At 51.6% G+C, this 21,470-nt stretch overlaps 5 protein-coding genes across 5 annotated transcripts; 1 reads left to right on the top strand and 4 right to left on the bottom strand.

The window, feature by feature from the left end:
• Positions 1-4,488: 4,488 nt before the first annotated feature.
• TGAM01_v200809 (hypothetical protein) lies at positions 4,489-6,553 on the bottom strand (the record flags this gene model as incomplete). Its single annotated transcript, XM_018809363.1, has 2 exons — positions 4,489-5,358; positions 5,420-6,553. 2 exons carry the CDS (start codon positions 6,551-6,553, stop codon positions 4,489-4,491), a joined length of 2,004 nt encoding a protein of 667 aa, XP_018657429.1.
• Positions 6,554-7,269: 716 nt separating this feature from the next.
• TGAM01_v200808 (hypothetical protein) lies at positions 7,270-9,291 on the bottom strand (the record flags this gene model as incomplete). The annotated part of the gene is made up of 1 exon (XM_018809362.1): positions 7,270-9,291. One exon carries the CDS (start codon positions 9,289-9,291, stop codon positions 7,270-7,272), a length of 2,022 nt encoding a protein of 673 aa, XP_018657428.1.
• Positions 9,292-10,507: 1,216 nt separating this feature from the next.
• TGAM01_v200807 (hypothetical protein) lies at positions 10,508-12,426 on the bottom strand (the record flags this gene model as incomplete). Its single annotated transcript, XM_018809361.1, has 4 exons — positions 10,508-10,651; positions 10,742-12,069; positions 12,173-12,334; positions 12,399-12,426. 4 exons carry the CDS (start codon positions 12,424-12,426, stop codon positions 10,508-10,510), a joined length of 1,662 nt encoding a protein of 553 aa, XP_018657427.1.
• A 1,226-nt stretch (positions 12,427-13,652) lies between these two features.
• Positions 13,653-16,093, bottom strand: TGAM01_v200806 (transcription initiation factor TFIID subunit 12; the record flags this gene model as incomplete). Its single annotated transcript, XM_024548627.1, has 2 exons — positions 13,653-13,907; positions 13,970-16,093. 2 exons carry the CDS (start codon positions 16,091-16,093, stop codon positions 13,653-13,655), a joined length of 2,379 nt encoding a protein of 792 aa, XP_024406638.1.
• A 3,450-nt stretch (positions 16,094-19,543) lies between these two features.
• TGAM01_v200805 (hypothetical protein) lies at positions 19,544-20,635 on the top strand (the record flags this gene model as incomplete). Its single annotated transcript, XM_018809360.1, has 1 exon — positions 19,544-20,635. One exon carries the CDS (start codon positions 19,544-19,546, stop codon positions 20,633-20,635), a length of 1,092 nt encoding a protein of 363 aa, XP_018657426.1.
• Positions 20,636-21,470: the final 835 nt, after the last annotated feature.

Genomic DNA, 21,470 nt, shown 5'->3' with positions numbered 1-21,470 from the left:
ATAATTGCTGATGAGTTCCCTGCCTGCTTGATAGCTATAGTTCTAAAGAAGAGTTCTGTTCGCCGGATTCACACTTCTCTATCCCGCCATATCAATGAATTTGCCTTCTTGTCAAAAGGCAGCTTGATAGTAGTGAACAAGTGTTTGTGAATCAAGTTCGTCATCTTTTGGCTGGTACATCAAATTGAACAGACCAATGCCCTCCATTTACTGAAGAAGCGAAATGAAAATTGAGGCTTTTTTTTATTTTACAATCGACTCCATGACGGAGCGTGACGGGTTGTAACCCAAAATCTATGAGACAGAGGACATCATTTTCATCGATGACCAAATTCCCCAATCTCTAACACCGTCTATGATGCATCATCTTCCTTATTTTAATGTGCACGTTGGCACCCCAATTGCATTTGACAAACCATCAAACTCCAAATGGTGGACGGTCCAACGTCGTCCCCTTTTATTAATTGCTCCATCCACTGGCCGGAGCTGTTCCAATCTCTCGATAGGCAATTTAGGTCTACGCAACAGTCGGTTAGACGGATTCAATGAAATAGCTCAGGAAGTATCGAAAACACTTACGAACTTGGCCATCAGGGCAATCATGAGGTCGAAAAGAGCGATAGCCTCGACGAAAGCGAAACCCAGAATGGCGTAGGAGAAGAGCTGGCCACGGAGAGCGGGGTTGCGGGCAACACCGTTGATGAGGGCAGCGAAAACAACACCGATACCGATACCAGCACCGGTCAGACCGATGGCGGAAGAACCCATACCCAAGTTCTTGGAGACCTCAACCATGGCCTGGGCGATCTCGGAAGAGTAGGCACGGCGCTGAGCCTGGAAAGCGTTGCGGCCAGCAGCCTGGATGGTCTGGCGCTTCATGGCCTGCATGGGGCTGCCTTTACGAATTGATGTCAGTCATGGAGTTCGCCAATTGAGCTATGCTGATGCCCTCTGGATGATCGAATACGTCAAGTCGACCATCGCGTGTTGAGGGGTCATCATTTGCTGAGGGAAAAAGTTTTTCTTGACTCACCAGTGGTGATGGTGCGCTTGGCGGCAGCGACGGGAGCACGCATAGCAGGGCGAGCGGCCTTGGTGGCCATCTGGGAGGCCAGGCGGGAGGCGAAGACACGGGAGGCCATTGTGATGGTTTGAGGGGGTTTGGAAGATTGGACTGGATGGATTGGATGGAGTGGTGAAGGTCAAGTCTGGAGGAAGAAGGAGAGAGAGAAAAAGAGAACTGGAGCTGGATAGAGGAATGGCAAGAAAAGAGGGACCCACCTTGGGGATTGGCCAAGGAGGTCAGCCGGGGCCAAGGTTGGAACAAACGAGTGAAATTCCCACCGCCGGACCAAGTGGATGACTGAGGCCGAACGAATTTTTCTTCGAAAATTATGGTGCACATCTTAGCATCAGTAGGGGATACCAGCGGCGGTCTATCATCCAATCGGGGGAAGCCGGGTGCGGATTCGCAGGATTTGCAAATGCCTGAGGAAAGCTCTTCGTTTACACCCTCAAGCTACTGTTAAAGCCTGAGGCTTCTACTCTGTTTGGCGGTGCCAATTGGACGTGGACAGCAGAAGAAACGAAACTTTGGTAGTCGACATTCCAATCAAGGGCTCTGAGGCGTCAGCCAGTGGCCATTGACGTTTCTGCCACAAAGTCATTGGCTTCACTGAAAAGAAGGTCTAAATCTTTGCATACAGAGCGGCAGAGGTCATTATTGGCTTAAACCTTAATCCAACCATCTGCATGGCAACCACTATTAACTTCAAAGGTGTGAAAACTATCAACTTTCAACAAATGACACATGTTTCCCCAGACGACACTGAGTGAGAATGACGCCAAGCGTGATGCCAGGTGTGATTGTTGGCTGTCCAGTGCTGGCTAACAAATAAGGAAAAATTTTCTGCCTCGTGGTTGTTGTCTGAGGCATAAAGAAAAAATCACTAGTACTGCTAGCGAATTTTTGAGACTCCTATTACTCGTGCTATCAGGATCGACTTATCCGATAGAGAATTTTTACCGCGTTCAGATAGCATGAAGTTCTACGAGTGGATGAGGCTCGCTGGCTCATGCCCCCACGCCCCACTTGGTGTCATTGCCAGGAATGAAAAAGAAGGATACGAGTACAGCTCAGAACAGGGCCGGCAGCGCAGGTTTTCCAAAGAGACGGTGCCTGACACGTGGGTGGATCTAACAAGGATGCTTGGCTTTGATTGCAGTTTAGCTGACCTGCTGCTGCGATACGGCGTTCTGGGAGGGGTGTGCAAGAGGAAAAGAGATATCGAGTACACTGAGTCGAGGTATCTCAGAGGGGTTGCTACAACGCAGTCAGAAGCAACTTTGAGCTGTCGTTATACTTTGAGGTAAAGTATACATTTCCATTGAGATAAGGATGGAGACGAAGAGTCACAGCTCATGCTGAAGTGCTGGAAGCTCAAGCTGTAGTCAGACCTGGGCTGGACCCCCTGATGACTCTGCTGTGTGCAAGAAGCAAAGTTTGCGCAGCAGTATAAAAGGGAAGCTGCCCTGCTGCATCTCTTTTCCTCTTTCTTTTTGAAAGATTTGGTGGAATGCCTGACATGTGCCCTGCTGCAGGCGCCGATATGGATGTGAGCCGAACCCCCTCCATGCAAATGCATCTGGCAGGGTGACCTTGCTCAGGTCTCAGAGCATTATCTTTTACTGCTACTACAGCATGCAGCCTCTACCACCGAACTCAGTCCCCTTTCGTTTGTCGTTCTATCGATTCGAGCCATTCGTTCGATATATCTATTCCGTCACCATATTTGACACGATGCACTCTTATCAGCAGTGATCATGGTCACAAACAACACACCGACGACTCCGGGACAATACGCAGGCACCAACCAGCGAGCAGCCCTGCGCACCGCACGCCGTTGATGAACATCGAACTACCGAGCCTTGCCGCTTCTTCGCCGCTGCTACCGTGCAGCATGACGTGCTATGGATACGCTGCGACTTCATCAATCTCGCTGCAACCCTTTCCAGCGCCGCGGTGTGCCCAATAGGAGCGAGACGCCCGACACCATCTTCCAGCACTATTGCCGCCGCTATTCGTGCCGCCGCGCCGCAGCTACGTCCGTTGAAATTGCAGGGGTGCGTTTGGCGGTGTCCGACCAGTCGCCCGAATGCCCGGCCTAAGATATACACGGAGCGCGCATGCCGAACGGCGCTTGCGAAAATTTTTCCATGAGCCTGAGCCTCACTGCTCAGCTGGGAAATTCGGGGCCCACACAAGCTGTTGGTCATCTTGCGTCCCCGAAGAGGCGGTATCGCAGTGCTTGAGAATCAAATGGCTCAAATGACGCATGTAAGCATGCGTTGCTGAATTGGACCATATGAATTTTTGACATGCGCGAGAGCCATGAAAGAAAAGCTGAATATCTTGCTGGCCGTTGGAGCATTTGTGCTGCAAAATGGCCATTAATCAACTGGGTAATCAGCCAAAAGGCGCTCTTCTACCCCACTCTGCGGCTACTTGGGGAGATCCTTTTGCGTCTTGAACAAAAATGATGCTTATACTGAATAACAGTAGTAGTACCCCGACTGTCATCCAGCTGAGAGAACAACGATGGAACATGTCGTCTTGTAAGCACGTAAACCTACCTAGTAGCAATAGCAGCTCATCGAAGCTCTCATTATGGGGGTGAGGTTGCCTTAGGCTTGAACCGGCCGCATGGATCTGTCAATCTGCCGTCCAGCCTCGTTTTCCCACGCCCCCTTGTCCTCAGGCATGCATTCATCCCACGCAGCATCTGTAGCAAGGGGGGCTTTGGTGCAACGCAGCGGCTATCTTTGCTCCGATTTGCTCATACAGTCAAGGGGCAAGGGTACGACTGCGTCAGAGAGGATCCAGATGTGCCTTTTCTGCCTGGCTCCGAATTCACGAGAATAATCCGGATCATACTGGACTGGTAGATATCAGGACTCTCTCGTCTTATATCGCGCATTTATTGGCCGAGGTAGCTGAAAGAGATGTTTTACTATCTCGGCCCGTTCTCACATGGTGTCTAACTCAAGACGGGCTCTAGATACAGGACTAAGAATAACTTAGAGACGGGCTCTAAAGCTCCTTTTTGCCGCGGAAGCCCGTATATCGCCCCGTGATCTGTGATGAGCTAGATTTCCTCTTTGGGTGAGCCATATAGAGCAGGCTTGTCCGCCAAGAGACCTAACTCGGCTATTCCATGAGCGTAAGAACACGAGCTAGAACCGGCTATTGTGTTCTTTGACAGTAACTAATCCAAGCGTGAGCATGCTGCTAGGCTATGATTAGCCAGGGAAAGAGTTTTAGGCAACTTGCTTCTAGTCTCTGGCAAAATGGTGTATAATACTATTGCAGATGCCTTCAATAAACACATACACACGATCGAGACACCGCTGGTTGGCATATTATTGAAAAATCAAAAAGGGGTATCATTGTTATTCTCGTTGCGCCAGACCCAGCCGCCATAATCTCCATCATTTCGCCAAAGCCTCATCTCTGGATTCCACACTTTCGCTTGACGCCTTGTCGGCCCTCTTCATAGCATATCCCTCTACAAACCCGTTTGGGTCACACGTCTTGTCTAAAATGATTCGATGAGCCGCCACGTATCGCCGTACCGCTTCCTTGTCAAGTCGGACGCGAGGAACTTGCTTGACGACCGATTTCGGCTGCTGTTTCTCATCTTCAGCCTCGGCTGATGCTCTCTTGCCGCTCTGCTTCCCTTCCTCTTCGCCGGCGGCTTGTTTCTTCTTCTTTTCCTCTTCAGAGAGTGGCAAGTGTGTCTCTTCCACCGGTTCCGGCTTTCCGGGCCCGATACCTGCATCCTCTACAACGCCCATATCCCTCAACACACTCAGACAATCCTCTGATGAAATCCACGTCGCTTGGCTGCAATCCTCAACGTCCACCAGTGTTTCCGAGGCATTTTCTGAATCCACTGGGGCGATCTCGAGGCCAAGTAGCCAACGAGCAATCTCCCCAGCCCAGAAACGTTGATATCCCTTCTTGCCAAGATCAGATATGGGTTTCTCAGGCCCACCCATGATGCCTTCTCGTCGAGAGATTTCGTAGGAGGCGCCCATTAATAGGGCCCCAAGACCTTTGCGTTGCCATGGAGGGAACATGAGAATACATGCCAAGTTGTTGTTATCCCATGACATTTTTTCCTTTGAGAAGAAGCCCGTGATTTGTGGTGTTACAGGAGGCGCAGCCGTGCCAGACGGTGCCGCCGCTGTTGGTGGTGTATATACCAACAAGAAGTAGTTGAATCCAGTCACGTCAAAGAAGACTGATTTGTTATCTAAGAAGAGTTTGGCAAAGAGCGATAGATTCTGACAGAAGAGCTGAGTCAAGGGTTAGCATACTGAGAGCTGAAGAAAAGTGATAACCTCGGTAAAGACTCACCACATCTTGCTCTCCATCCACCTCCCAAAGGCTCCATTCGCCTTCATCCTGCACGATTTCCTCCACGTAGCGTATATTTCCTTCTCCTCGCCGCTTCTTCTGTCCCGGGGCCCTGCTGCTGCCATCTTGCGCAACATACACCATCCGTCTACCCTTGGGATGGACATAGACCTTCTTCCCTGGCACATGAGCTCGCTGCTGGCATAGTTTGACATGCCCCCACCAAGCCACAAGCTCTTTGGCATATTTGAAGCAGCAAGGACAGACGTACAGCCTCTCTAGCATGGGAGCGCCGTCCTTTTCCTTCTTTGCTGGCGCTTTTCCGCCCGTCTCCGCGGGGCCGTCCTTGCTGCCTCCCTTTGCGTTGCCCGATGTAGCTCCCAGCACTTCTTTCCCGTAGTAACTCGGATACCACGTCCGGAAGCACAGGTTTCCCAGAACAACTTTATCAATATTGCGATCTGTTCTCGGCGGCGGTCGGTCGGACACGGGCAATGTCGGTGGCTTGGGCGGTAGCACTGGCGTAATGACCATTGGGGTCGCTATTTTATCTAGTCTTGGAGGCGGCGCAGAAGGCCCATGAGGCCTCACTAATGAAGAGAGCCGGCCATGCTGGTTCGCCTGGGGAACGTGATACGTAATCTCCGGTGCGACGAGATCCGAGGGTCGCCTACGCTCTTTGGCAGAGCCGCCGCTGGTCAAGTCCGCTGCGGCGGCTCCTCGCTTGAGAGGAACCGGTGCAGCAGCTACTCTGATGGAGTTGGGCGACGGCAGCGGCGGTACTATCGTGCTAGAATTTGGAGCGGCAGCGCTATTTGGAGCAGTCGCCTCGAGGCTTGGGAGAGTAGCAGGATGAGCAGAGGTCTTTGCGCCGGCCGGACGAGCAGCGCCGTTACGGGCGAGCCGCTTTTGCGGATCTGGCATGAGCATCTGAGGCAGAGGAACGGCCGTCACTGCGGGCAGAGGAGCGGCGGCCATCTTGTTCGTCGCTGGCACCGGCGGCAGAAGCGCAGACGCGGGAACCGGTGGAGGATGCACAGGAGTCTGACGCGTCGCACGGCGCGTGGACGAGGATTGAGGGTCAGGATCGGGCTGGGCAGCAGGCTCGTCAGGTCGCTTGCGCTTTTGGGGCATCGCTTGATGCTTCTTTTTGTGCCAGGAGGAAGACGAGCAATTGTAGTTTCTAAAGCCTAAAGCCCGGCAAAGGGAGCTGACAGCCTCTCGAGCCTTGTGGGTTGGATTCGACGATCGACGAGGGGCCGCGGGCTGGGACGTCACGGGACGACTGGGCGCAGAAGAGGATGCGACGAAGCCATCTAGGAGCAGGAGATCTATCAATTCAAGTTTCGCAGTATAGAGGTTACGAGTAGACGTGCACTGGTTCTCTGGTATGGATTTGCTGGCGGGCAGGTGTTGGCTGTCGTTGAGCGCGGAAGCTCAAGCTTGGCCCGTCACGTGGGGCCGCGTAAAGGGCGTACATGAGGTTCTGACCAAGTTGGTGTACAGCTGAATTTTGATTGATTCAACACTGCTAGCTGCAATCGATATACCGATGGCATTTGATTGTTTTAGACTTGATGCTCAGATCAATTGGGCCAATTGTTAATGTCTTTGTTGTTCGGCAGCTTCTACCTCTGTAAGTGCCATGCTGACATCACGTCCATGGCTCCAGTATCTAAACCACGTATGTTAGGATGGCTCTTATATCCCCAAGATAAGAGATCCATTTACGATGATATTGCATTTTAATGAACGAATGATTGCCTACCTAGGTAGTAACTAACAATTTCTCTTTACAGAAAAAACGATGAGAAGAGATTTTCTTGTCAAATTTTGACCCCCTAAGCAACTCAGTGCTGTCCAGCATCCATAACCCGCTGCAAAGTCTCATCGCCTTGCTGCCAATCTTTAACCAGAGTCAGCAAGCGGCGACGGGCCAGTCCAGCATCCCGATTCCGATACACGCTGTCGATTTTACGAACTACCTTGTCGCTGACCAGCCAGCGTTTCTCCTCGGCCATGAAGTCCGCGTACGACACGTCCTCGCCAAAGGTCTTCCTCACATTGGACTCGAGGTGCTCTCGGATCGCCTTTTCAGACTTGATCTGCTCCGTAGAAGGAGCATCTGGGTGAGGGAATGCCGAGTCAATCGACGGAACAAATGTCACGGATTTCCTAGTCGGGTCAGCCAAGATTGATGTTGCAAAGAAGTATATCAAGCTTGGGTTCTCCAGAATCGCCGGCGTCAGCTTGAGGAGACCAGGAGGCGTGGTAGCACAGTGACCCAAGTTGAAGTACTGCAACTGAGGCGTGTTCATAAAGAGTTCCGACATAGCCGGGATGGCTTCATCTTCGATGTAATTGTAAGCCTGGCTGAGATCCTCAGTGGCATAGGCTTGACCAAGATCAAAAGTCCGGATACTGGGATGTCCAGTCAGGGCTTTGCACAGCGCCACGGCACCTTGGGTGCTGACTCCAACCGATTGTACGAGCAGTCGAGCCAGATACGGTGCCTTGGGCAGTGCTTCAGCGAGAGCCTGGACGCCCTCATCTCCAAGCGGATTGAGTGACATATAAATCGAGGTTACACCACAATACGGCGACGCGAGGAATTTGCCGATAGCAGCAGCTCCCTTGGTCGACATGCCAACGCCGTTCAAGTAAATCTGTCTCAAAGGCAACTTGTTCCCATCAGGGGAAGAATAAGCGGCCAGACGGGTAAACAAGTCAGCGACGCCGCAATCTCCAAGCTCGGTCTGATCAAGATCCAGCGTGCTCAAGTTCTTCGTCTCGGTGATGAGACGATACACGTCCTCGGCGGCATTAGGCCCAAGCGGATTGCGTTTCAGCCAGATATTGGTCACGGCAGGCGACTTGACCAGCGCATCCACCAGAGTCTTGAAGCTCTCCCCGCCTTGGATGCAATTGCCCGCAAGATACCAAGTATCCATGCGATCTGGGAAGTCGCTGATGAACCGAGCAATGGCCTGGACGCCAGTCGGGCCAATGATGTTATTGCCCAGCAGGAAATGCCGAACGTGGGTATTCATCCGCAAGCTCTCCATCAACTGACCAATATGATCAGGGCCGACAACCATTTTGCAGAGATCCATCCGCCCATCTTCATACACGACTCCTCGACGGAACTCTGCGCCACGGACGCTGTAGTACGGCTCGCCGTTGCCATCATGGAGCTCAACAGCACCGTTCACACCGTCAATCTCGTGATCGCCGCTTTTGGACAGATGCTCAAAGAATGGCGCCAGCTCTTCTGCCTGGGCAATCTGTACTGGCATGGGAATAGCTTTCGGGCCGCCAAGTGATATGGGTTTCTTGACGGCATCCCACGGTCCCTGTCCGGTGATGCGGCTAGCCCAAGCCGGGGCTTGGACGCCAGGTTCCACGCCTCCAGTCATGCCTGGAGCCATTTTGCCATTGCGTTTGGTGGCCTGCAGCAAATCATAGCGACGCTGGAGAGAAGCCCATGCGCGAAGACGGACACGGTCGGCGTCGTAGCGAATGATGGACGTCAGCGAGCCGTCGTGGACCGGGTGCAGTAGCGACGACACAGCGACGGCGAGGTTGTGTCGAGTCGATTTCCGGCTGGGCAGGTCGTGCAGGACATCTTCGATCCTGTGTTTGTCGAGTGGCAATTCGAGGATATCGTCCGCCGTGTAGCCATGCGAAGGCCTAAGGATGTCGACCATGTGATTATTCAGATCGTTGAGAGCAGCACGACAGAGGCCAGCCAAGTGAGCTGCTTCGTCCATAGAAGCGTGTGAATCGGCATTCAAGCCATCTACTGGCTTGATTTGAAGCGTGAGAGAAGGATTCGAGCTGCCAAGCAGCGTAACCTGCGTAGCCGAAGCCATGATACCAAGTGATGATGCTGCAAGATGTCGAACTGATATTGCTGCGAGATGCGATGACCAACGTTTATCTGCCTTAAAGAAAACACGCGACATTTGATCCTCTTATATATAGACAAACATGCACAGATACATCGGCTAGGCGAGGCATACTCCCGTATTTACTCCCAGCCAACACTCTTGGCACGCACAGCAACGAAGCCCCGTACTATAGCCATCAGCCACACGCCTCCATCCCCTCACTCTACAGAATCCTGCAAGATGAACAAATCCACAACCAATAGGGATCATAATCAGTCATCATCTTTGCACTAACTCAATCGGAGAAAAAACTTGACATGCCAAAAGGCGCGCAGCACGCAGGCATCCATCCGGGTGAGTCAAAACACCACAGACCGCTAAGCGACGATAGCGGAAACATGTGATCCATAAGGGCGTTAATGCAAAGTTTAAGAAATCCTTTATTCTTCTCTCTCAATAAAAACGATCTCTATTTTTCGCCACTGTAGAATGTCAATGGCAAAGGGCGTAAGGCTGCATATCCATGTCATGTCTTTGGTGTGGCTGTGTTGATGGCTGCCTATTTCATGCATGGAACTCGCTTAGAACGCTGTGGAATAGTATAGGCTATCCACAGCGAAGATAGTGGTATATGACCCTACTAGTATGGGTTATAGTCCATCCTATGAAATACGAAACTATGTTCCAGGCGTTTTTTAGGGTTCAGGTTTCAAACTTTACTTGAATATCAATAACTGTGATGTAGTAGATCAAATAATGGCAGCTTCCACTACACAGGAGCGAGCCCCTTTCGGCAGAGCAGATACCTATATGTGTACTAACAGAATGCATGCATCTCGCCAAACCCATCCCTTAACAATGGAATACATCTGTATACGGCCCACCAAACTGTTAAAAATAGGTTCATTTACTTACTGAGGCTATTATCTGACCACTTATCTCTCATGGCCCATATGCCCCCCAGCCGTCTATAGATCTGCTCCTCACTATTTTAGATGTCTACCAGCACCATATCAAGTCAATCACAATCATGTATGCCTCTAATAATCGCCCACTGAGCATCTTCAAGGCATAGCACAGTTACTAATCACATGGTAAGAGCCACTCGATACATCTTCTGTAAAACTCGGGGTTATTGTTTGGTGTAATAGTAGAATGTAGCCATAGTAAACATATCAGCGTGGGTAAAAACAAGTTATTAGATGCCATCCAAATCTCCACCAAGGTCATCGTCGTCCAGGTCGCCCTCCTGAATCTCCTTGGCCATTTCTCGCTCGCGCTCGCGCGCCTCTTGGGCGTTCTTGAGCTCGAGGCGGTGTTGATTCATGGGGAAACGCATTGCCTGATAGATAGTTAGTTTGAGGTAGTTAGATATATGTGGCAATTGGAAAGTAATAACAAAGAAGAAAAGATTAAAGGGAAGAAAACTCACCTTGACGCTCTCATCGTGAAGAGCAAGGCACGCCCGGATTCGGTCATGGAACGCCTCTCCTGGCTCTCTTGTCGCATACACATCACCCACCTCCTTGCTCTTCATGAATCCGTTTTCTCTATCCAAAGTGGCCTCAATTACGCCGTCTCGGATGGCCTTTGCGACAATGTACTCGGCCGATTCCTCGCTACCCAGATGAAGTCGGATGCAAATGTCACGCAGCGAAATACGCGAATATGACAGAGACATCATACGAATGCCGGTCTTGATGACGTTTTGGCGCAGACGAAGGATAAGTGTATAGGTTCCGTCTCGCTTGAAGATGTCGGCGTTATCAGCGATGGTAGTCTCAAAGTCTTCCAGGTTGCCCACTCGCACGGCGCGAACCAGCAAAAAGTATGGGTGGAGAGCATCCTCCAGAGAAGGCTGGCGGAAGGTAGCTCTGTCGGGGATATCTCCCATCAACAGCTCAACAACAAGCAACAGCTTGGTGGCAGTTTGTGAAAATCCCACGGCACAGCCGCTCGACGGCGCCTTGCGGGTGGCGGCTGTGAGATGCTCGTGCGCCTCCGTGTATCGCAGTTGGATGGATCGGATCCGACCCAGATAATACAAGAATCGTGCCACTTGGTTGTTGGCAGCGTTCTCGGGGAACTGTGTATGTGAGACAAGCAGGTCGGCTTGCTTAATATGGGAGGTCAAGAGATAGTTTCTTAATAAAAGGACAATGACCGAAGCCTGAGTGTCGGTGTCCTTACGTAGCACGGCAGTTCGAAGGACGGCAAGAAGAGTAGGTCGAATAGCCACAATGGGCGATTCGGGAGACGGGGGCAGCGGAGCAATGTACTCGCAAAAGAGTGAAAAGTAAAAGTAGACCTTGGCGGAGAGGCAGTCCAGCGTTCGACGGTTCAGAGTCTGGATGCGATCAGACAGGAATTTGGAGAACTCGGCTCCTTGCTGGTACTGTTTAGCGTCAAAAAGATGAACTTGGACCAGGATGCCCAGGAAGACGTCAATCTCCGGAATGATCTCCTTGGGTTCCTTCTTAGAAGTTCCATTCTTGACGGTCTTGACGTCGCTGTCCACGTCCATCTCGGCGCTGGCGGCACGGCCAAGCGTGACGTTTCCTCGGTCAACGGCAGCTAGGAGGCTCTTCGCAATGCTGTCCGACGCCGAATTGGCGGGGTATGTGTCGGCAATCGCCTGTGCAATGACATCTGGTGATAGGTGCTTGCGGATGAGAGAGATTGATCGGAGGGCTCGCAGGGAGAAGCGGGCGTCGAAGAGCGCAACAGCTCGGTCAAGAAGAGCAAAGTTGCTCTTGATGTCTATGTGCAGCAACAAAACGAGATCATGTCAGCGAAAATGAAACAAAAAGGCACCTTCACGCTGGAGATATATGCAGCCATCTCAGAATCTTGTTTTGCTTACCTGCTACAGCTTGCACTGCGGGATCAACCTTCTCCTCCTTGCCTTCGGCGCTGTCGACATCCATTGCCACGTCGCCTTCAGCGTCAGTTGCCGGGGCATGCTGCTTAGGAGCTTTTGACGGCGGTACAACCACGGTCATGCTATCGTCGCCGTCCTTTCCAGCTATTCCACCGTTGATATTAGCTTCCTTGGTCTTCTGGATGTCATTTTTCGAGGGGTCCTCTACCGTTGTTGTGGGGTGCTTTGCTAGGCATGATGATGGCTCAGCACTGAAGATGCTGCAAAAGAACTCAAAGTGCTTCCTGAGGATGATTCAAAGATACAAAGCTAATCTATACGATTGGCTCAAACGAAGATCGACTGAGTGGATAGACCACGTCTTGCGTTGGGTCAGCTAGACGTCCACAGAAGCGTGTATCTGCCCACGGCACGGAAGCACGGCTGGCGAAAGGCTAAGTCTGGGGTCGACAGAGGTAGAGGTTCGAGTTCGTTCGCGGCAGTCGGCCTGGAGCAAGTCGTGAGCGCCGAGCTGGGGACCGCTGAGGCTCGCTTCGTGGTGATTGAATTGCTTGGTGTTTGGAGGTGCAAGAAGGCTCGAAGCTTGGAGAACAATTGGCACGGCCAGTGCATGAGGGACAAGGCTAGCGATGTCGCGGTACCCGCAGCTTCGCAGTGATTTGGGTGGGCGCGCAGGTAACCTGGACTTGCCTAAGGCCATATGCTGTAAGCTGTGGTCGCTGTGGGGCTGGGCCGCCACCTTGCCGGGCTGTAGTGACGTTTGCCATCCTGGTGCCTACAGCCAGCTTGAGGCTGGACAAGGGCTGTGAAATGTAGAATAAGGACAAGCACCGTGATAACCACTGTGCTTCTGATCGATGCATCAAATCTAAAAATGCAAATCTTTGATTTTAGGAGATATCCCATATTGGACGACGACTAAGCTCAAAGTAGCATTGATTTCCCTCTGTGAGGCTACATGAAGAGGCAGACGATGATGCTTCTACCACCGGTATATCGATATTACTAACCAGTATCCATATACCCCTAAGATACAGCTCGCATAGCAAATTCCAGAGCTCAATCATCGCGTCACTCCATGTGTTTATTCCAATTAAATGCGTTACGAAATCCATTATCTGTAATTCGTAATTACTCTTAGTGCGTCTGGATCATCTCCGTCTGTCGATATAAACGGCCAGAAACCATCGTGGTTTGCCCACATATAGCAAGATTAGATGAGCCGTCGGTTCCTTGTGGCTCTTGTTGCAAGCCAGCCCTTCATGAAAAGCAAACGTTAAACAGCCTATATCCACCTAGCCAGGTATCCGTTGTTATTATTCCCTAAAACGCCGTTTCGTATCAAATCTCATTACCATCCAACCCTGAAAACCAAGTTGACCCAAAGCGAGAATAGCAGCCGGGCCCAAACTTTGCCCAATTTCATTGAGAAATGCCATGAACAGATGTTCAACTCGTCGCATTACTCGCCCTTTCCAGGCATTACCTTGGCTGCTTGCACAGCACTCATCTTCGCGATCCAGCCCGTAGATGGCTGGACTTTGCGGACGGTCCGCAGTTCATCAGAGGAGTAACCCGGAACACGGATGTTATAAGTTCGCTCGAGCACGAGCTGAATATCTCGTATTTCAAGCATCTTGGAGCCGCGCTCTTTGGAGTTCCTGCAGGCGGCATGAAGGACGTTGTCGACGAATGAATCGGCCAAGCTCAACACACTCTATTGCACAGTTAGTTACACACACATCACTATAACTCGTTCCATCAGTCATGTATCCTTACCTCCTCCACTTCCGGAGTCAGAAAACTGCCGTCCTGGCCCTCCGCAGGTCCTCCGCAGACTTGTCGTACAAGCTCATCCAACTTTTTCTTGCTCAAAACGTGGTCGCCTTCAGCATCGTGATTGTAGGCTGGTATTCTGGGCACAGCTGGTTGGTTCATGACTCCTCCCACAGTTCCACCTCCTTGAGACATGGTTGGTCGTCCAGGAGCGACACCGCCACCGACTGCCACTCCCTGAGGAACTGCAGTGGCCTTTTCTGGCAGTTGCTTGGGGATCGGCATTCTTGGTTGAGCAGTAGCAGGCTGCTGCGTAGGGTGAGCATGGGGGTGGCCTTGTTGGAGTTGTGCTCCCGATACTCCCATATTAGGATTGTTCACAGTAGCTGCAGCTGCAGCCGTGTTCATGTTTGTAGGCTGGTTAGGTAGCGGAGCGCTTCCAGGCGTGCTTCCGGCTGCTCTTTGATTAGCGAGAGACATGGCGGCAGAATGGCTGAGAGCTCGTGTTGGCTGTCCTGGGCCAGCTACTGGGGTTGCAGTTTGTGGGGTTTGTACTCGTGCCGCTGCTTGAGCAGGAGATGCAGTCTGTTGAGCAACCTGAGCCTGTGCAGCAGCTGAAGCGAGAGCTGTGTTGACCGGTGCGGGCCGCGGTGGTTCCGTCTTGACTTGAATCTGAGGCTGGGGCTGTCCCTGAGGCTGAGCGTGCATCTGCTGCTGCAATTGTGCTTGTTGCTGCGACTGCATCTGCTGCTGTTGCGGTGCTTGCATTTGCGGTTGCATCTGCTGCTGTGCTATGGGAGCAGTGTTCGGAACCGGTCGTGCTTGCGGCTGCAGCGTTGGCGTAGAAACACGATTGCCGGCTGGCATCTGCTGTTGGTTTTTGGCCGCCTCTACAGCAGCGTTGCCAGGCATTTGCGCAGGCAAATTTCCACTCTGTGGTTTGTTTGCGGCAGTGCCAGCAGCTGCTGCAACTGGCGATGCGGATGGCATGACTGGAGTAGCGTTGCCAGGCTGGCCAGGAGCATGTGCAGCGCCAGCGGCGCCAGCGGGAGCTTGGCTGGCATGAGCAGCAGCTCCTTGAAAGTTTCCTTGCTGTTTGCGAACACCCTCAACCCACTTGTGAGCCTCAGAGTAAAGCTTCAGCTGTTGGTCTTTTCTCAGCTGGAATTTTTGAAGTTCTTCATTTTTGAGGGGGTTCCCCTGAGCATTTCGTTCGTTCATCAGCTTTTCCCAGTTGGCAACATTGTTCTTCGTAGTATCCATGGTCATGAGCGCCCGTGCAAACCGTTCCTTCATTTCATCCATCCATTTGGCGCCATCCGCAGATTTATCTGCCAGCTGCACCGGAGGTCGAAGTATAGCGGCGTTGGCCAGTTTCATGTAGTTTTCAGGTATCTTGGGTCGTTGCGCTACCGCTGGAGCTGCTGCCGCTGGTGCTTGTCCTTGAGCATTCTGCGCCTGACCAGCGCCTCCAGCTGCCGTAACTTCGGTTCCAGCACCTTGTGTCTTCTGCTGCTGAGCCTGGGCCTGAGCTTGTGCCTGAGCTTGTGCCTGAGCTTGTGCCTGAGCTTGTGCCTGAGCCTGTGCCTGAGCTTGTGCTTGTGCCTGAGCCTGAGCCTGAGCCTGAGCTTGTGCCTGAGCCTGAGCCTGGGCTTGGGCTTGGGCTTGCAGAGCGGCGTTCGGCTGCTGCTGCTGCTGCTGCTGCTGCTGCTGCTGCTGCTGTTGTTGTTGTTGTTGTTGTTGTTGCTGCTGTTGCAACTGTTGCTGTTGTGGCTGCTGTTGTGGCTGTGCCCCTTGCGGCCTTGCTTGAGGCTGTTGCTGACCCTGCTGCTGAGCGGCAAGTGTCCTTCTCTGCTGGATCTTCCCAATCAGCATTCGGGAGAACTCAATAATCTTCTGTCGAGCTGCGATCTGGTCCGGGCTGTTGGTTGGGGAGCCGTTCATCTTAGTCCAGAGACCCCGCAGTCCTTGCTCGTATTTGGTCTTCTCATCATCGCTGAGAAAGGGCAGGTTTTTGATCTGGCCGGGCTGATACATTGGAGGCCGGTTCTGAGCAGCAGGAGCCTGTGCACCACCCTGAGGCTGAGGCTGGCCTTGCTGGGCCATTTGGCCTGGGGCTTGATTCATCGTCGTTCGCAGACCGGATTCAGCCAAAGCAGGGCTAGCAGCTGTTGAAGAAGCAAGAATCTCGAAGAAAAAGCAATAACAAAGTCTAATAGAAAGCGATTCAAGGGCGGCGAAGCAAGCGACGAACGGACGACGCGTTTAAAGGTTAAAGTTCGCTGAGAAGGCTGTCACAGTTGCATCGTAGCTGGCGCATCCACCAATTAAATCACCCAGCCATGGGTCAAGTCGTTTGCACAGGCAACAGTCGGACTTTTCATCGGCCCGCGAAGTGCTGGCGAGTTGCTTACTTAATCGGTTATCGCCCGCTATAGACGCAGCAGTACTGCAGGTGGGTATCTACCTAGGATGATGTATGAAATGAGGAGATGTATGTGCTTCTATGTATATGCTCCTATATAACGTATAGAGATTGATCTTGAGATTTGATCTTTATCATTCCCATAAGTGGGTCGCTAAGCAACCCGAAATCCCACCACTGCGTCGTTTTATGTAGTACACGAGTAGGTAGACTGACAAACAGGGCATCACGGCAGCATGTTAGGTTGAGATCAGAACCGTTGTTCAAATCCAGTTTTATTTATAGAGCAACCGATGGTCCTCATTGCCAACTTGGGAATTCTATTAATTTTACTCACTTACGTGTCAATGAGCATTCTAGTTCCCACTTTCACGGGGAAAGGGGAGAGAGAGCATAATGATCTAGCAGTGGTCCGTGGAGAGTTCCCCTAATGACTGCATAAAGATGTTTCTCGCGGCAGCTGTTCCTGTTTCCGTGGACCCTCCAAACGCTGCATGCGCTTGCTTGCAAATACTGGGCACTACTCCGTACTAGTTTTAGTATTTACTTTGTCCTATATACTCTATCGATGTGACAGGTTGCTTGTATGGATTGATCATATCCCCATGCCAACTCCGCTGTTATATGCATATTGTATAGTGCTAGATGCGAAGATGGTCCCAGGCAGTTGAAGTCACCTATCTGTGTGGAATGAGATACTATGAGCATATCCTACCTCTCTAGACATTCAGTCGTTCTAATAGAAGCAAAGATAGCGTATGAAGTATTACAAGTAGGTAGTATCCCGGTATGCGTGTTTGCTACGCGATATGCTTCATGTTAAGAAATGCCTTGTGGTCAATGCACTTACATCGACCATCTACTCTCGTCGCATGGCCAACTTCTCCTAACTCCTGAACAGAAAGAACCGTCTCCTGAATTGGCACATCCCCCCTTGACGCAGATTTATTACTCCTCACTTGATCATCTTGTCATGCATCGCGATTGTCCAATGATACGAGCCAATTCTCCGGGCGGCGAGCAAATCCCTTATGCGGTTACTCGCCGTGGCCGCCCAATCAAGCAGGCCCAGCTTCGAGTTGCAGACCCAGCTGCACACCCCAGCCCTTGACAGCACGCTACAATAGCGCTGCTGTTAGTGTTTGTTCCAGAAGCAGGTACGGGAGTAGGTCTAGCAGCGCCGTAAGATCAATGGCTGAACTGTAGATTCGCAATAAGCCCGCCATGCGCCGGGACAAACCAATGACACGGCGTATCAGGCATTTTCATGTCACGAACGCGCGCGCGCAAATGAGAGCGAAAAAGCCGGAACTCTGAGGAGTTTTTTTTGTTCTCTCTCATTGGATTCCGGCTATTTCCACCCAAGATGAAATCTCTGTATCTTGTCTCGGTAGAAAGCAGGTTTGAGGGCAGTCTAAGTGGGCAATAAGGCCACTGATGGGTAGAAGCATTGCTGCCCGATGGTCCGGGTGGATCATGTAGGTGCTCGTACCTGCAGTATGATGCTTCCAGTAGCATCCAATCTGTACTCCATCCCGCCAATCGCGCCAAGGAGCTGTCAGAACTGCCAGGATTGCGCGGCAAAGACACGGAGAAAGACGCTGGATGGATGGATGCGCCGTAAATAGGGATCCTGTGCGTATGTTTGGGATAAGATTCGCAGCGCGGCCGCAGGTGTGAGCTGGGAACGGGATGATGCTGTGCCACACCATGCGCCCCGGAAACTCACAGGAGCAGTGAGTGAGCAGCTAACAAGACGCCCTCCACATCAATCTGGAAATGCAACACAAGACATCTGAGGTTTCGCTGTTTTGCTGTTGTCACGCTGGATGGGCGGGCCGAGCCTGAAGCGGCAAGGGAGCTGTCAAGAGACTCACTTAATTACATCTGGTATTGAACCGCTGCTGCACATTCATCGTAGACTACCTGTGACTGACTGTAATAAATCCGCCGTGCCTCGTTCAATCTCTCTCCATTCTCTTTGCGGCTCTGGTGTTTATGCACCGCAGGCTAGATGCCAGAGCGCCACTTTTTGTTGGCTGCATTGCGTCCGGCCTTCTCCAGACGCTGAAACAAGGTTCCTCAGCCCGTCGTCCCGACGCTTCGGCTGATGCACATGGAGTTACATGTTGTCCTGCCGCTTAAAAAGGCCTCGCCATCCAGCAGCGGCCGGTTATTCGCCTGTCGCCTGCAGCCCTCGCTCGTCTGCAGCATCCAGGCAGCAGATCGCAGATCCGCCCAGGGCTGAATTTGGCCCTTTTCGTTCCCGCCTGTCCCAAACAAGTTCTTGTGTGCCTGGTGCCTGTTTTGGTTTTTCCATTTCTTATCGGTTGGTTCCCTCAGCCTTTCTCTTTCTCTTCTTCTTCTCCTCCCTCTCCTCTTCTTTCATCTTTGTTTCGCCCCTCTTGGTACTTCCCTTCTTCCTCTCCTCCCTCTTCTGCGCTCTACCTACTCCCGTCTTATATACCGCTGCCGCCATCATCATTGCGCCATCATCGCTTTTCCTCCCTCCAAGTCGCCAACCAGCTGCTGCTCTTTGATAGAAGCCGCCGCGTCGTGTGGGTGCCAATCACGGTGTGACCAACACGCCGACAGCCAGCGCCAGGCCTTCCAGAAACATTATCATGCCCTTGACCGCAAACAACGCCTTTTCTTCTCCATCCTGGAGGTTCCTACTTTGGACCCTAACTCCTTGACGCTGCAACTGTTTCCATCTCCTGTATCAGTTACCTACTGCGAAAACAGAGCCCCTCGCAATTAGCCTGGTTCCTGCGCAACTACTTACTACTGTACAAGTAACTGCTACCACGCTGTATGTCATGATTCCTGCTTCTACCCTGCTCTGATGCTGATGGTCGCCACCCCGCGCAATAGACCACGATCTTGTTTTCCGCTCTCTCCCTTTTCTCTCATTCCAAGCGAAAGCGCCCGACGCAATCTAAAAGACCCGCGCAGCCAATTGAGCGCAACTTCTCGCGACTCTAGTCCGAGACACGACCATCTTAGAGGACCGAGACAACGGAACAAGCCCGTGGCCAGATAAAAAGAGAGACAGCCCCCGGGCGACTCATTCAGTCATACGTTTCACTCGGACTGAAGGTGCTCATCCACGTTTCTCTCCACCTCCATTACCGCTATCACGGCACACAACCATGAATCGACACGGCAGAAGCACGCGAAGGCGGTCTTCAACGCCACATTTGAAGCTGTCGCCAGCCCATCTGGTCGCGCTGCAGACCGCTGACCCAGCTTCACCGCCCGACACTCCTGTCGCCTCGCCAGACTTCCCCCGCAAGGACAACCAAGCCGCAATTTACCTATTGGCGAACTCTTTTGCTCAAGACCCAAACATCAGGCCATATGGAAGCGGCCATCAGTTCAGCTACCGCCCGTTGGAGCAATTGAGCCCGCGATCGTCATCTTCATCCGAAGCCGACAAGGAGCATTCGATTGGTGGCGATTCTTCCGAAAGCGCTAGCGTTGTCAGCCTGTCAACCTCTGCGGTGCAGCAACTGCTACGCGCTTCGGCTGAAACGAATGCCTTGGCATCGCATGAGCTGGATGCATCTGGAGATGCCGATGCAGAATCGGAATCTGATTCTGAGGCTGATTGCGAGGCGGAGCCAGACAGGCTTAAGCGAGCAAAGGTTGCGCACGGCCCCGCGACAAGCATCCCTGAGATCTGTGAATTTGCGGTTGACTTTACGATTGAGGATATGGATCCGATGGACAGTGAGTGGGAAGGCCTGGATGTCGTCCACCCCACTGAGATTGAGAGTGAATCCGATGCCGAGGCGCTTCCAAGTCAGCCTGCGTCTCAGCAGAAGGATTTAGATCAAGACATGATGCAAGACCTCGAGAATCTCAACTGCAGCAATGAGGCATCTGATGACGAGACTGAACCTGACGAGGATGACGCAGAGTCGGAGTTTAGGAGAAGGCAGCAGGAGCTGAAGCGCATTCGAAGAGTGAGCATGTCCAGCAGCTTCGGTAAGAGGACGCACAGCGAGCTGAGCGACTCGGACGACAATGACTGCGCTCTCGACGTGAACGAGGCCGGTTCCAGCGCTCGGCGATTCCGCAAGAGGGTCCACCGCGGCAGCTTACTGTTCCAGGATCCTCCCGCGCCTCGAATTGATGAGCTGGAGGAGCCCAATTCGAGTGAGGATGAATATGCCAACGAGATGCGCCTTGCACGGGAGCTGCCATACCATGCAATGGGAATGGACACTGACTCGAGTTGACGACAGAGAGCAAGAAACAAGTCATGACACCAAAAAAAAAAAAAAAAAAAAAAAAAAAAAAAAAAAAAAAAAAAAAAAAAAAAAAAAAAAAAAAAAAAAACAAGCCAAAGCAAAAAAGGAACAAAAAAATCCCAAGAGTTCTCTGCGGAGAACATTCATGGTTATTAGACAGCGAGCCTGCTTTACTATACATGATGACGAATAATGTAACGAGCATATTAGAGAGGCACGTTGAAGCCTCAAGCAGAGTTCCCATGGGAAGCTGACATTTACTTATTACGGCACGGTGACTATACAAGATAAATCATCTGGATAGCCGAGAGAGCAGAGTCTAAGGCAAAAGGTATTCAAACTTGCTCGCCGCTGCGTCAAACACTTTTATATTTCAGCATGTGCCGAAATGATTTTCTTTTCCGATACCTTTATAGATTACTGCGCTTGCATCATCTAATTTTTTTTTTTCTTTTTTTTTCTTTTAGTTCAGATCAGAGGGTAGATGGAGGTAGACTTGCTTGACATCTCGATATTCATATATGGCTGAAAGTTACAAGTCACACTTGATAGACAATAGACGAACATTCCTACTGTTTCCCCTGGCTTTGCTCAGAAGTAGGCTGTTTATAAGAAAAGCTACCCAGCACTCCAGCGATAGCATGGGCTACTGATGCTACTTTTATGTATTTGGCAACTGTGTATTTGAATATGTAGATTGGCTGCCATGTTCTGCAATAGCCCGGGTGCTGGATAGCTTTCCCCTTGTTTATGCCCATGAGCTTTATCTTGGAGTGGGAACACAGCAGATAAGCCCCGCTGTGGACTGCTGTTCGGAGCTCCA

Source organism: Trichoderma gamsii (genome assembly GCF_001481775.2).
Source record: "Trichoderma gamsii strain T6085 chromosome Unknown Scaffold_2.2, whole genome shotgun sequence".
Lineage (NCBI taxonomy): Eukaryota > Fungi > Ascomycota > Sordariomycetes > Hypocreales > Hypocreaceae > Trichoderma > Trichoderma gamsii.
The sequence above is the reverse complement of the archived record's forward strand: the minus strand, read 5'-3'. Positions and strand labels throughout refer to the sequence as shown.